This window comes from Panicum virgatum, chromosome 8N, assembly GCF_016808335.1.
Source record: "Panicum virgatum strain AP13 chromosome 8N, P.virgatum_v5, whole genome shotgun sequence".
NCBI lineage: Eukaryota > Viridiplantae > Streptophyta > Magnoliopsida > Poales > Poaceae > Panicum > Panicum virgatum.
Genome location: NC_053152.1, coordinates 7861301 through 7876546, shown reverse-complemented (window position 1 = coordinate 7876546; position 15246 = coordinate 7861301). Strand labels below are relative to the sequence as shown.

The window sequence follows — 15246 nt, the reverse complement described above, 5'->3', positions numbered from 1 at the left end:
TGATGGTATCTCCATTGAGGTGTGGAGATGCCTAGGTGACAGAGCGATAGTATGGTTAACTAAGCTTTTTAACCTTATTTTTTGGTCAAACAAGATGCCTGAAGAATGGAGAAGAAGTATATTAGTACCGATCTTCAAAAACAAAGGAAATGTTCAGAGTTGTACTAACTACCGTGGGATTAAGCTGATGAGCCATACGATGAAGCTCCGGGAGAGGGTTATCGAGCACCGCCTAAAAAGAGTGACAAGTGTGACCCAAAACCAGCTTGGGTTCATACCTAGAAGGTCGACCATGGAGACGATTTTTCTAATACGACAATTGATGGAGAGATATAGAGAGCAGAAGAAGGACTTGCACATAGTCTTTATTGACCTCGAGAAGGCGTATGACAAAGTACCGAGAAATGTCATGTGGTGGGTCTTGGAGAAGCACAAAGTTCCAACTAAGTACATTACCCTCATCAAAGATATGTACAAGAATGCGATGACGTTTGTCCGGACATGTGGTGGCAACACCACTGACTTTCCTATTAACATAGGCCTACATCAGGGGTCGGCATTGAGTCCTTATTTATTTGCTTTGGTGATGGATGAGGTCACAAGGGACATACAAGGTGATATCCCTTAGTGTATGCTCTTTGCTGATGATGTGGTGCTAGTTGACGAGAGTAGAGCAAGGATTAATAGGAAGTTAGAGCTGTGGAGACGCACGTTAGAGTAAAAAAAGTTCAGACTTAGTAGGACCAAGACCGAGTACATGATGTGTGATTTCAGCGCATCTAGGCATGAGGGTGGTGACGTTAGTCTCGATGAGCAAGTGGTGGCCCATAAGAACACTTTTCAGTATTTAGGTTCGATACTACAAAAAGATGGCGACATTGATGAAGATATTAGGCATAGAATCTCAGCTGGCTGGTTGAAATGACGTCAAGCTTCTAGTGTTCTCTGTGATAGGAGGGTGCCACAAAAGTTAAAAATGTAAGTTCTATAGGAGAACGATTCGCCCGACGATGTTATACGGTGCTAAATGTTGGCTTACAAAAAGACGACATGTCCAGCAACTGAGTGTAGCAGAGATGTGGATGTTGCGGTAGTTTTACGGGCACATAAGGAGGGATAGAGTCTGGAACGAAGTTATTCGAGAAAGGGTAGGGGTGGCACCAATTGACGAGAAACTTACCCAACATCGGCTGAAATGGTTTGGACATGTCCAACGGAGGCCTCCGGAGTCTCCGGTGCGTAGTGGGGTGCTAAAGCCTGTTGATATAATAAAAAGGGATAGATGTAGACTTAAACTGACTTGGGACGAGCCGGTTAAGAGAGACCTTAAAGATTAGGATATCTCTAAGGAGTTAGTTTTGAATAGGAGCGCTTGGAGACTAGCTATCAACGTGACTGAACCATGACCTTTGTGTCTTTTGGGTTTCATCTCTAGTCTACCCTAACTTGTTTGGGATAAAATGCTATGTTGTTGTAGTATTTATATTTGCCTTTCTACCAATTTTTATTGGTTGAGTTATCAGCTTGTAACAAATTGCTGGCCTTCCTAAATTTGGTGAGGTAGCAATGGTATGGGTTAGGCACATGATAATTTGTTCTGGTTAATTTATGAGGCCTAAGTCTTGATGATTATACTTCAAGCATCTAAGCAGGTAACTTGTCAAAATAAGTACCTTATGCATTTTTCTTCGAACACGCATAATAAAATAAAGCATACATTTCTTTTCCTGTTGAAACACACACACACACATTATATTTATTCTTCATGTAAGTGGAATGTTAGATCCCCTTCAGTCAACATAAGTATTTACTTTTTGAGTAAATACGAGCACTATTTGTTCACAATTCACATTGCGCTAAACAAAACACCAACAATGAAGAAACTTGTAATATTTATTTTTAGAGTAGATAAATGCATACACTTACGGAATCAAGAAATTGTATGTATTACACAAATATTTCCATACAAATCCTACGGAAAACCATCGAAATTCCGAATAGAACAAAGAAGGCAAATCCACCTACTATCATTTTACACAAATGTAAATATCTTATTCTCCAAGGGCTAGGCAGCATATAAAAGTCCCGGCCCCTTAAAATTCCCACTTCATCTTGCCCCCTTTTCCCTCCCGCTTCCGACCCTCCCCCCCCCCCCCCCCCCCCCTCCCCGCTCCACTCCCCATGACGGCGACGGCGCTGGCGGCGGAGGCGGAGGCGTAGGGGACGGAATCAGCGCGGCCGCACCAGTGCGGCAACCGGTGGTTTGTGTGGGAGCGAGATGGCGGCGCCGGCGGCCGGGCGCGGCGGCGGGGCCATGTCGTCGGACAACGCCAAGGGCCTGGTCCTCGCGGTGTCGTCCAGCGCCTTCATCGGGGCCAGCTTCATCGTCAAGAAGATGGGGCTCAGGAGGGCGGCCGACTCCGGCGTCCGCGCCGGTGAGTGAGAGGGCCCCCCTGCTCGCCGTGTCCGTCGGTGGATCTCCCCGCGCGTCGGCGGGTGGGTTGGGTTGGGTTGGTTGGCTCCAACGAGGGCGAGGCGCGTCGAGTTGGCCTCTGCCAGCCATGTGGTTGCTTCGCTGGATACTGGAACCGGGCTGGAGCTCTGAAATTTGTTTCATGAATTTTTTTTTGGTTTTCCCTTTTTGCCACGCGGTTTCGGGTGGGTGTTCTTCGTTTGGTTGGTGAGAGGGATCTGTGCGCGGTAGAAAAGAAAAATGTGGCGCGCTGTTCTTGTCGTTGGTAAGGTAAACTGGGAATCCTACTGAGTCCAAGAAATTTCATCCGTGGCGGAAATTTGGGGCCTCTGATCGGAGTCTGCTTTTCCTGAAGCTTTTCTTTTTCTTGATTTAGTTTGTCAGAGGAGCCTAGTTGACTCCGAAAAGGTCAATTTCTTTGGCTGTGGTAGATTCGGTTGCGGAGAACCCAATGAAGTCAGCCACTGAATTCAGTCAAAGGTGCTTTATGTTTCTTCGCATTGCAACTGGATGGATTGATCAATTCTGTTTGCGTGGTGGTATAAAAGTTTTATGGATTTGACGGTGCGGTCAAGTCTTACCTTGGAGACTTGGGGTCTGCGCTGATGCAAAAAAGTTTCCTGCAAAAGTAGTCCAAGCAAGTCAAGGCTTATTTCCTTCGTCTATTCAGTTGCAACTTGCAAAGGGGTCAATTAAGTAAACGAGAGAGTTTATTTGTCATTTTTGTTAAACATTTGTTTATGGGAAAAGAGCTGAGTGGGTCTGAGTTTGCAATGTGCTGAGACAATTTTGGTTAACAGTCTGCACATTGCATACTGCGTCCGACAAATTTACTGATATCTTTCTTCTGTATTCTATAAATAATGTCGTTATGCTTTCCTCAACTTTTTAGTGCATACTGTAATTTCATGTTTTTATATACATAAACCAGGATATGGAGGATTTTCTTACTTAGTGGAGCCTCTTTGGTGGATAGGCATGATTTCTAGTAAGCCCTCTTTCTTTTCCTATTAAGATTTATTATTGACCTTATTTTTTTAACCAAACTCCTTAATTACCTGTCACTTCTATGCATAAATTCTTTTTCCATGTAGCGGTTATTGGTGTTCTTCCTCTAACCGAGTGCATAGCATGTTTCATTTGAACATTTCCCCATTTGAACATTTCATCATCATCATCATCATCATCATCATCATCATCTTGTTGGCTCTCACCCTGTGAGCTAGCACTGTCCATGTTATTTTCCACAAAGTAGCATAGTAACAGAAAAGATCTTGCTGAGGATTTGAGGTTGTTACTGCCAATATTAGGGAGAGTAACAGTTCATTCAGAGTTTTGGTAGTTTAGTTTCATAGGTTAGGTGCACTGGGCCATGAAAAATGCCAGTACAATTGAGATCCTATCATCTGAATGAAATACTTCATTATCAGCACTGTTTGATGCCATTTGATCTTCGCGAGGAATCTCTGTAAAATCTCTGTTGAACTTTATTGAAATGAATTGGATGGAATCAGGTTGTTTAGTTTCTTAAGTTCACCAAATGCTTTCTGTGTAAGTAGAAGTTGCTGCTTCAGCCTTATCTAGGAGAACATGCTACTGAAACTTTCAGAATGAAAGAAACTTGAAAAATGTTTACGTAACTTACATGTCGTCTGTGCACAGTGATTGTAGGTGAAATTGCTAATTTTGCTGCTTACGCATTCGCTCCTGCTATTCTTGTCACTCCTCTTGGCGCACTCAGTATAATCATCAGGTACATTTAGAAGATTACATGTCAAACTTACTAGAATTGTGGTTTACCTAGCAAGTTATTATTGGGGATGACAATCGTTTGTAAATTTCTGCAGTGCTGCACTTGCACATGCCATTCTACAGGAGAAACTGCACATATTTGGTATACTTGGTTGTGTTCTCTGTGTTGTTGGGTCCATCACAATTGTACTCCATGCTCCACAGGAGCGTGACATTAATTCTGTAAAGGAAGTTTGGGATCTTGCGACTGAACCAGGTATTTACTATACTGAGACCAGACTGATCACATTATCGTCGTTAGTCCTTGTTACAATTCTCGTGGGTCAGATTTATTCATTATTGGTTATTTGTGTTTGCAGCTTTCCTTTGCTATGCAGCTATAGTAGTTGCAGCAGCCTTAGTGCTTATATACTTTGTTGTCCCTCATCATGGTCAAACAAACATAATGGTGTACATTGGAGTTTGTTCTCTTCTGGGATCACTCACAGTATGTTACCCCCCCCACCATAAATAGATCAAGCATAATCCTTTTGATGTTTGTCTACAGGGATTTCATACTAAATTCCATTTTTATCTTATAGTGAAAAGTTTTGCAGGTTATGAGTGTAAGAGCTCTTGGAATTGCATTGAAGCTAACATTCTCAGGAACAAACCAACTATTCTATCCTCAGACTTGGGCTTTTGCACTAATTGTGGCCACGTGTGTGAGCACTCAGATTAACTATCTAAACAAGGTAATCGTTCTGTTTTCTGCATTTCTGTTGTTGTTAGCACTGTTCTTATGGCGTCGCCTAGGCGACAAGGCGCTCCCCTGTTTTGGCCCGCCTAGGCGTCGCCTTAGCCCACCTAGGCGGCTAGGCGGTGGTGACTCGCCACAACTCGCCTTAACGCCGTAAGAACATTGGTTGTTAGATTGTCGGCCACCAACTTCACTGACTATCTCCGAGTATATGTGTCTAACCCAAAGCAAATTTAGCTTGTAAGATTTCCACGAGTTCTAATTCTGTGAGTGTACAGTAGATACTAGACAAGTATACATATTAACATTTGAAGTGATTCCTTATATAGGACCAAGTTTTGACACATAGATTATCTAGGTTCTTGGATTAGCAAGGGACACTAAACTAAAGGGACCAATAATTGAAAACGGAGGGAGTACATAACTGATTGCAATGTCTGTTTTCATAAGCATACACATTATGTGAAGTTGATAGCATTACTTATGCAAACAAAAGGAAGCACATGCAGCTTATTTTATACTCTGTATATGTGTTTGAACTATCACTTGCAGTCCTTATTATATCAAAATGGTCTTGTATTATTTTAAACTATGGTTAACAAATTTCATGCAAGCTAATTTAATGTATTTTGCTCTTTAAATTGCAGGCGCTGGACACCTTTAATACAGCAGTAGTCTCACCAATATATTACGTGATGTTTACATCACTAACAATTATAGCCAGTGTGATAATGTTCAAGGTAACCCATTTTCATGAGAAATAATGCACATCTTTTGTTGCAAAAAGTTATAAATTTAGTCTTGCTGTTTAATCTACCTATATTTTGTCCTTAAGTGTTCTTGTGGAGTGGTTTACTAAAAATTAGATCTCAAAATGATAGGCATTTGGGCCTTTAGCATAATTCTAGCAGAAGTTCCCACGTTAGTGGCTGCTTTGCCGAATGCAAGCTCCAGGGCTTCGTAATTTGGTCATAAAGCCATTTACTTCCATCTATATATACTTGCTGTTGAAGTTGTGCTAGTTTTATCTATCTATTGACTCCAGTCACTGCTGCTGTAACTAAGTTTATCAGCGGTTTGTTTGTTGCTGTGCAGGATTGGGACCATCAAAATCCAACACAAATTGTTACAGAGATGTGTGGTTTCCTGACTATCCTTTCTGGGACATTTCTTCTTCACAAGACCAAGGACATGGCTGACAGTATGTCATAATTCATGCAATTTTTACAAATCCCTTGATAATGTTTGTTTTTGTGTGTTGAGGTTTTCTTTCCGAACAGGTCCTGGACAATCTTTCTCCACAGAACGGCTAAAGCATGCTAGTCAGAATGGGTTTGCCATTGAAGTCATGCCACTAAAATGTCAAGACTCTGTGGATGATGAGGCCTTGATGCTGTCAGTTCCCAAGGCTGACAATGACTACCTAAAGGAAGAGCATCCTCTTAGATATAAATACTCGAGTATTGTCTGATAGGTAATTAATTCTTCGCCAACCTTCGGCAGGATGTCTTGGAACCTTTTTGCTCACAATGGTCAGCCAAGATTAATTGATGTAGACCTTGAGTTGGAGGTTTTACCTCAACCTGGCCTTGGATAGATTGAGATCACAGATTATAAGTTGTCAACTATTGCTTGCCTGTTTCTGGAGGATGTTTTTTTTTTGCTAAGGAGCAAGCCAGAAAGATGCCAAATTCAGACCAAAGAAGTGTTAAGTCATCCAGGAATACCAGTTCTGGAAAAGAATTTGAAGTGTATTTAGCGACAGTGGTGTCGTTCACTATACTATTTCTTTTTCTCATTTTAGGAAGTAGTGAATTAGCTGCAATGTGATCTTATCTGATTTCTAGGAAGGTACTATATAGAAACGTCAGGCTTCATTTTCTTTACCTGTAATTACCTCATAAATTGCTGCCTACTTGTCAACGTATATACTGAGTCTGTGTAAGTATCAATTCATACTTTATGATAAGCGGGCCCTTCTGATAAACAGGTTGATGACTCTAATTTTGATGTTTCACATTGCAAATTTTTTTTTCATTATGCCTCATTGTGCATTCCTTTTTTTCGTGGTGTTTAAAAATGCAACTTTTAGGACCATTATTGCGATTTGTGCTGCATAGTTTAAAAACTGTGATTCAAGGAGGATGTTGTGGATGAATAATTTACAGTGTACATTGATTGTTTTAAGTGTGTAGCAGTTGCCGTGCTTTGTAAGTTTTCAGGATATCTGATTGCAGAAAGCCAGAAAACAATGGAAATGGTTGTTGAAGGGAAGAACAGAGTTGCGCCTCAAAAGTATTCTTTTACTACTACATTATTTGCTCCAATTATTTGGTACATTGAAGGGAGGATGCGTAGTTATTATCTATTCAAGGTAAATAAAGCATTCTTCGATGAATTGTTTTGCTTTTTTTTTTGTTGCTTCATGTTGCTACTACATCATCTGATCCAATCCTTTTACGATTACTCCTTAATATGCTCTACCAAATTCTTGTTCAAGAAATTTGTCAAATTTTTTTTTGGAAGAGTCCATTGTCAACATAGTGACTATTGTGGTGGATATATTTAGGGGAGAAAATGTTCCAAGCTTCAACTCAGTACCCTGCAGGTGCTTCTACAACAAGAGCAGAGTACAATCCATCCTGATCAAAGATAGGCGGTGCAGATTATGCATGCATGATTGAATGTCTCTTAGATGTTTTAAGATTTGAGAGAGGAAGAGAGGAGTGACTCTTTGTTTGATATTTTTGCCATCCAACCTTTGATTGACGCTGAAGTGGCTTTTAATCGGATCTCGTGAAGTAATACAAATATCAATTCCGGTTGTTTTTTTGAGTGATTTTCGATTTATGAGATTTCCTCAAATTTTCGTAAACTTTTCTTGCATCTGCTGGGTCAAGTAGTCACGGATCTTTAGCTCAAGTTTCACTTCGTTTCCTGAATTATTTAGGAACTAATTTATGTTTGAAGATTCGGAGGCTCGCATGTTCTTCCCTTTTTGTTTCTCTGTTTTTGTGCGCACGGGGCGGGATGCAGCGCACAGCGGGTGCGCACGCGGCATGAGGAGGCGCCCAAGCACGGTGCAGCGAGCCGGCGCTCGCAAGGACGGCGGCGGCGTGGCGAGCAGGACAAAACGGGAGATTTGCCATCCTCAGGAGTGGGCTTCCTCCATTTGTCCTTAAATAAAATTGCTTCGTCCATTTGCCTTCCTCAACCGTTGTGGTTTCGCCCATCGAACGATTTGGATCCAAATTCAACTCGATTTTGAACCAAACATCTCAGGACTTCTCATTTTACCCATGCCCCCAGCCGCACCCTGCCCGCCGGCGCAGCACGCCCTCGACGCGCCGCACGCCTCTGCTCCCGGCCGGCGCAGCACTCCCCCCGACGCACCGCCCCTGCTCCCGGCCGGCCGGCGCGCCGCCGCCAGCGCCTAGCCGCGCCCTGCCCCGACCGCCCCCCGACCGCACTCTGCAGCTGCCCTTCGCCGCCCTTCGAAGGCCAGCGCGCGGCCAGCCGGGCACAGCAGGCGTGCGGCCAGCCTGCACACCCCCCTGCGGCGGCGCTCCGGTCGAGGCAGGGCGCGGCTGGGGCAGGGCGCGTTGGGGGTCGTGCTCTGGCGAGCCCGGGCCGGCCGCCGCCGTGTCGGGTCTGCAGAGAGGATGAGCGAGAGAGACCCGACGGGAGAGAAGGGATGGATATTTGAGGGGCAGGGGCAAAATGGAAAGTTCTGAGATGTTTAGTTCAAAATCTAGTTGAATTTGAGTTCAAATTGTTTGAAAGGGAAAAGGGCGAAGCCATTTTATTTAAGGTCAAATGGACAAACCCTGAAGACGGCGAATCTCCAATTTCCTCGGCGAGCAGGCGCGCGCTCCACCTAGCGGAGCGCTTGGGGGCAGTGGCACGCAGGCAGGCCAGCGCTAGCAGGCCGCGGGGGAGCCAGCCCAGCAAGCGGGGACGCGCGGCCCGTGAGGAGAGCAGCAGCTGAGCCCGCGACACAAGCACGCGCAGGCCGGCAGCCAGCTCGACTCGCGCGCAACGCAACCCAGCTCCGAAGCGGCTGCTGCGGGCGGAGCAGGCCGGTGCGAGCTGCCCAGGCCGAGTGCCGGCAGGGCTGCACAGGCCTGTGGCACTGGCAGGTGGCCTGCTGCAAAGCACAGGGAGAAGGAGCAGGCCATCAGCAGCAGCTTGCAGCTCAGTTCGGTTTGAATCGGGTCATGCTAATTTACGGTCAACCGTACGGGAGGCTTCCGTACGGTCGATTTTACGATAGTTTTTTATCTGTTTTTAAAATTTTTTTTGTCGTTTTCTGAGAAAAATAAATTCAGACATTTTTTTATGAGTCAAAAATTTTTCGAGTGAAATTTTGGTGGGTAGAAAAAATTTCAAGAAACAAATTGGTGAGATAAAAAAAATTTACGACAAAAAATTTGACAGAGAGAAATTTATCAAATGGAAAAAATAAATAAAAGTATCATCCAAAAAAAAATTGTATGAAAAAAAAACTGGATCTGGGCAGGGGCGGCACTGGTGGCGAGCGCCGCCGCCCCTGCCGGCGCACCACGCCTCCCGCCGCGCCCCGCCATCGACTCGCCGCGCCGCCGCCCCCAGAAGCCCGCCGCAGCACCGGAAGTCTGCCTCCCCTCCCCTCCCCTCCCCTGGAAGCCCGCCGCAGTACTGCCTCCGTCCGGTCCACCGCCACCGCTCGTGGAGCTAGTCCCAGAGCCCGCCGCCACGCCGCTCCCCTAAGGGCGCGGAGCCTGCCTCTCGTCCTGCGGGCGGAGCTCCTAGGAGGTGGATCCGGAGAAGAAAAAAGGGAAGAGGATAAGGCGGAAAGGAAACAGATGGACAGAGCAGGTCGGGGAGAAGAGGAGATGAAATCACGTGGTGTGGGGTCCACCACGTTGGTTGGCCGACCGGGACTTGAGCTGGGTACGATCAACCGTAGACTCAGTATTGCGGTTTGAATCGTCTCGTCTCGTTGCACTTGTTATTTAATTTCTGCTCATTTGTTTAATCTAGTTGACTACTCCCTCTGTCCCATATTGACTGCACTTATAAGATTCAAAATTTTTCCCAAATTAAACGCCCAATATGCCAACATCTGTACGGAGTAGAGGGAGTAAAATAATCTATGGGCCCATTGGTTAGTTAAAAAAAGGAAGTGAAGCTTCCAGCAGCCCCCCGAATGCTCTAGTCTCTCCCGCATGGCCAGCGTTTCCAACGCTGGAGTTTCTCTCACTGACAATAAAAAAATTACCCTCATCTGTGACTCTGCGACCCCAGCAGCAACCTTTGAATAGGGGCAAAATTGTAATTTGCTTTCTACATTGATTTGGCTCCCTAGTCCTTAAAATGCAGATATATTGGGACGGAGGGAGTAACTTTTACTTCTGCTATTGTTCTTGAAGTAATTTGCATGCTTAGTTAAATATTTATTTTTGCTAATCATTGTATTTTTGCTAATCATTGCTAGATTGGTATACTTAATTAATCAAAGTTGATTAGCTCTTTAAGTTTTGCTTCCACTTGATTTTGAGCTTTGCTAATTATTGTTGAATTGTTGCATGCTTAGCGAAGAAAGCCCTTTTGCAAGTTATTTTAGAAAATCTTTTTCGGCGCTTTAGTAAATCGATGCATCCACTTTGTGTTGTGCCTTGCTCGGAGTAAATTACCTTTCACTTGCTTCCGCTTTGTGTGAGTTTTTTCTAACTATTCCTACGGTGAGCTCATCATGAGTTGACTTATGTCATCTTAGCGTTAAGAAGAGAGGTGTGTCGGGTTGATTTCAGGACATAGGCCTCGTTATCTCCGAGAGTTTTTTAAAGACTCTCTTTCATCCCCCTTTGATCGCCCATTCCATCCCTTCAATTGGTATCGAAGCTTGGTTAAGGATCACACCATCTTAATCAATTTTGTGATGCACAGAGCAACAATAGGGAAGTTGCTTTTGCTTGCGGATTCAATTTTTGCGATTTGGACTTGTTTTCACTAATCCTAACCAGTGCTTTAAGCGATGGCACCAAGCTCTTATTCTGTTGGCTCTTTGTTCTTAGGTGGTGCGATCACATCTAAGGATGAGTATACAAAGAAGCGTGATAAGTTGAGGATGATGAAGTGATGGCATTGATGCATATTTTGATGGAAGAGGCGCCTGAAGAAGATGAACTTAGATAAAATCTTCATAAGATGAGTAAAAATAAACTTCCCAAGGTATAATCTGTTTGTTCACTCGCCTTTGTACTCATGGCGAGATGATTGCTGAGCATAAGGAGAATTCAGATTTGTCTATACTTGATAAAGTGAATGCCTAAACTTTTTGCAAGTCTAATTAGGGAGTCTTTGTAAGGCCTTGTAGTGTACCCATGTAGCCATACCTAAGAAAGTATGATGAATGTGCCCGATTAGCACTATATGACAGGTAACACAACTTGTGAGTAAAGTGTGCAACCTCTACAGTGTGAAAATTGATATATCAGCTATGCTCATGATCAAGAGCGGCTCAGACCCTCATATGTCAACTTAATTGAAATTAGTATTTTAATCCAATTGTTCAAATGTTCTAAATTTATTTATTATTTAGCTATGTTTTATTTCATAAATGTGGAATGGTTTCATACATAATTTAGTAAATATGTTGTTAATATTCAACTATTATTTAAAATACTTACCACTTTATTCAGCCAGTCTTATTCCTTGTTTAAGAGTTTTATATTATATATTTTCTAATATACTTTTTGAGTACCAACCATAAGTGTACTTACACTTGCTAAATCAACACTGCTCAGAACAAGGCCAGATTGAGGACATTTCAGAGGATATTTAGAATTATTAGGCATATGTTCCCCAGTCAACTACCTGTGGAGATTGGATGATCCGCTGCTAGAATAAAGTGCGGCACCGAAGCCATGAGGCAACCGCTAAGTGGCAACTTAGTACCGGCTGGAGCCACTAGTCGGTACTAAATGGCGCCAAGGGCATTTAGTACGGCTGGTGACTCCAGCCGGTCCAGCCTGTACTAAGAGGATAGCTCGTGTACTGGCTGGAGCCACCAACCGGTACTAATGGTGTAACGAACATGGCACCATTGATGCCATTTCGAGTGATTTTGATGATCGAATGACAACACAACACTTGGACTAATATGATTGTTAAGATGATCATTCTCAGGCTTTTAGGTTCAAGTGATGACAAAGAGAAAGAGAAGATAGGCGTAGCAAGGCCCGATGGACTGCCCCTACGGGGGTTCCGCTACCCGGTTAGCGGACGGGGGTCGAGGGGGAGCCGCCCCTCGCGGGTCTCAGGGCAGCGCCCTGAAAGCTCTTCGATTCAGGAGCACCGGAAGAACCGACGCCAGGGCATCGGAGCATCCGATGGTAGTCGGAGGAACCGACGCCTTGATACTTTGGTGCAGAAGGGAATCGAAGCCAAGTCAGCCTATAGGCACCGGTTGAACCGACGGTCCAAAATAGGGCATCGGTGCAATGGCCGTCCTTTGTACCAGAGACGATGTCAAGTGCCCAGAAGAAGGTTCTTCAGCACCGGTTCAACCGACGGTGCATCGGTGCATACCACCGGTGTAATGACGTCAGCATCCAGGAGAAGATTCTTTCAGCACCGGTTGAACCGGTGAGGCATCGGTGCATTGCATCGGTTCAACCGGTGGTCTCTGCGTCAGCTGTCAGGACTTCAACGGCTACTTCATGTTGTGAGTGACCGGATGAACCGACGCTACCCCACCAAGAGGCATCGGTTCTTCCGGTGATACGCAGTTTTTCAGCTAACCGTTGGAGCAACGGCTACAAGACTTGGTGGCCTATATATATGCCTCACCCCGTCCATTTGAAGTGTGCTGGAGTTGCTGAACATCCCAAACACACCCAAGAACATCTCCAACCACCATAGAGCTTCATTGTACATCATATAGGCTTAAGCACACTTGTGAGAGTGCTTAGTGCTTGTTTAGGGATTAGTTCTTGCGAGAGCTCCCTTGAGAGAAGTCTTGCTGCGGCAAGCAACTTGTGATCCGTCGTGTGACCCTCCGTCTTGGTGTGGAGTGGCAACGACACTTTGTGCGGGGGAAGAGGAGGCCCCCTCCTTGGTGGAGAAGCTCCGTAGTGGATTTCGGCCGGGTGACCGAGAGAGACGGTGGCGGTGCACTAGACTCGGTGTCTTGTGCGCACTTGCCTTTGCTTGCCGGCATCGCCTTGGTGGCGTAGTGCAAGACGGTGATCGGAAGAGCCTCGGTGTTACATGACCGTGTCTACTCGGGAGTTTGCATATCCTCTCCCTTACCGCTTTACTTACCGCATTACGTTTCCGCATTTACTCTTTCTTGCTTCCTTTACTTTCCTAGTTAGTTTGATTAGGATTGGCTATAGGTTGCAAGTCTTTTGGGGTAAGTAGAGGGTAGCATAGATAAACCTTAGTCATAACTAGCTTGTGTAGGACGTGTTAGGTTTATCTTATGCAATTAGATTGAGCCCTAGGATAGAAAAGCGATTAGCGACCCTATTCACCCCCTCCCCCTCTAGGGTCGGACACCCCGGTGATCCTTACAAATGGGCCTGCTATTTATCGGCTCACTTTCTTCCTCCCTGAGTCCGAACCAACCAGTTGACCGAGCTCGGGTCCTTCTCCATGGTGGCATAAAGAGAAGGTGCTGCCTATTTTCCAAGTTTTGTGGGGATTTTTCTCATCCAAGTGCGTCAAAGGTTAGAAACTTCATCCTCTTTTCTTTGATGGTCTTTTATGCTTCGCTTTATGCTCCATAGTTAGAGAAACTTGTGATTTTTAGAAAGAGTGAGAATGAGCGCAATTTTTTATTTATGCATTGGTTTGAGATGTATAGAACCGATGAGTTGAATTTGAGAGAAGGCTTATTGTATAGGTTGAATGTGGTAATTTATAGTGTTTTTAAATTATTTTCAAGTAACATGCATTGATTATTTTTTACAAGTAACATGGTTATTTGGTAAATAGTTTATTCAAGAATTTATTCAATTTTTATATTTTTGATAAGTGTAGAGAAATAGTTTTATTTTAGGAAATAATGTAGTTTAGTGATTCATAATGAGTAATTAATATTTACTTTTTAATGAGACATATTGAGTAATTAATATTACTTCTTAGAAATGGCTTTGCAACATAATGCTTTCGAGCGTCGTGTGTCCGCTCGGGCATCGGTACGCAATCAATTGAATCGCACCAGACATTCGCTTGAGTTCCGCCCTGAAGAGCGTCTTGGACTTGTTAGCGGTTGTATTTGTCATTGGATTAAGAAAGTTTTTCATTGCTTCGCAGTTGCAAAAGAAAGTCACAAATTTCATGTTGCATTTGATGTCGAGTTGCATGGTACGGATGATGATCACGAGTTGATAGCTCGATATAATGCAAGATGTGAAGCGTTAGGGATGATGGAATATGACCATTCCGTGTTGAGACTTCGCGAGGCAGTTCACAGGGCATTTGTTAATAGATCTTGTGAGTAATTTGTATTAGCAAGCATGTAGCTTAATCAGTATTTTAATTTGGACCTTCTAATTTTTCATGTTGTGTAATGGACCCAGATATTATAGATGAGAATAGTGTAAAGAAATGACCAAATCGAACCGAGAACAATATATTCATGGCCTTGGATAAGCAGCAAGTTTGTACATTCATTCTGTTGCCGTACAACTTCAAGTGAGTCCTTCGACTTTTTTTCATTACTTTAATTTGACAATAAGTATATCCAACATTTCATCTATATATGTGTATCAACAACTTCCACAGGATCTTGCCTTGTATCGAGATCGATCGGGCCCGAGTTGTGGTGTTCGACTCTTTGAGGAAGCCAAAATAACAATATCAAAACCTCATAGACATCCTCCAAAACACATGGGCTCACTTCTTCAAAAGACACATAGGAGTCACATCAACACCATGTTATCTTGATATCAAACTTGACAAGCTGGTACTATACATATCGCACATCTACTATCATTTCTTTAAACAACATGAACATTTCATAACCCATCTATATATAGTGTTTGAGATAGGCGCAAGGAAATACCTATGTGGCTACTATGTATGTGAGTTCATACACCATTGTTGCGGTGGCAACAAGAGGATGACGCAACATGAATTCGATGTACGTATAAAATTAATAACAATTTCTTGCATTCAATTCTGTACTTGTATTAATTAAAAATATTGATGTTTGCATGTGACGGATTTGGAAAATGAAAGAGGACCTCATTGAACCGGAAAGAATCAGGGCAATTCAAGAAGCAATCTGTGT

General features: G+C 43.7%; 1 protein-coding gene across 5 annotated transcripts; it reads left to right on the top strand.

The window, feature by feature from the left end:
* The first annotated feature begins 2153 nt into the window (after positions 1-2153).
* On the top strand, positions 2154-7801 carry LOC120685284 (probable magnesium transporter NIPA4). 5 transcript variants are annotated; one of them, XR_005679439.1, is made up of 11 exons: positions 2279-2435; positions 3405-3461; positions 4136-4226; positions 4321-4481; positions 4585-4712; positions 4822-4959; positions 5612-5704; positions 6060-6165; positions 6245-6438; positions 7202-7338; positions 7534-7801. XR_005679439.1 is itself a non-coding variant. In XM_039967112.1 (9 exons), the coding sequence occupies exons 1-9, from the start codon at positions 2279-2281 to the stop codon at positions 6433-6435; spliced, it is 1122 nt and encodes a 373-aa protein (XP_039823046.1). In that variant the 5' UTR covers positions 2154-2278; the 3' UTR covers positions 6436-6974. The 5 variants fall into 5 exon arrangements, 2 of the variants coding, with proteins under 2 accessions (XP_039823046.1, XP_039823047.1); XR_005679440.1 differs by having other exon boundaries at positions 7187-7338; XR_005679438.1 differs by having other exon boundaries at positions 6245-7338; positions 7534-7789.
* The last annotated feature ends 7445 nt before the right edge of the window (positions 7802-15246 follow it).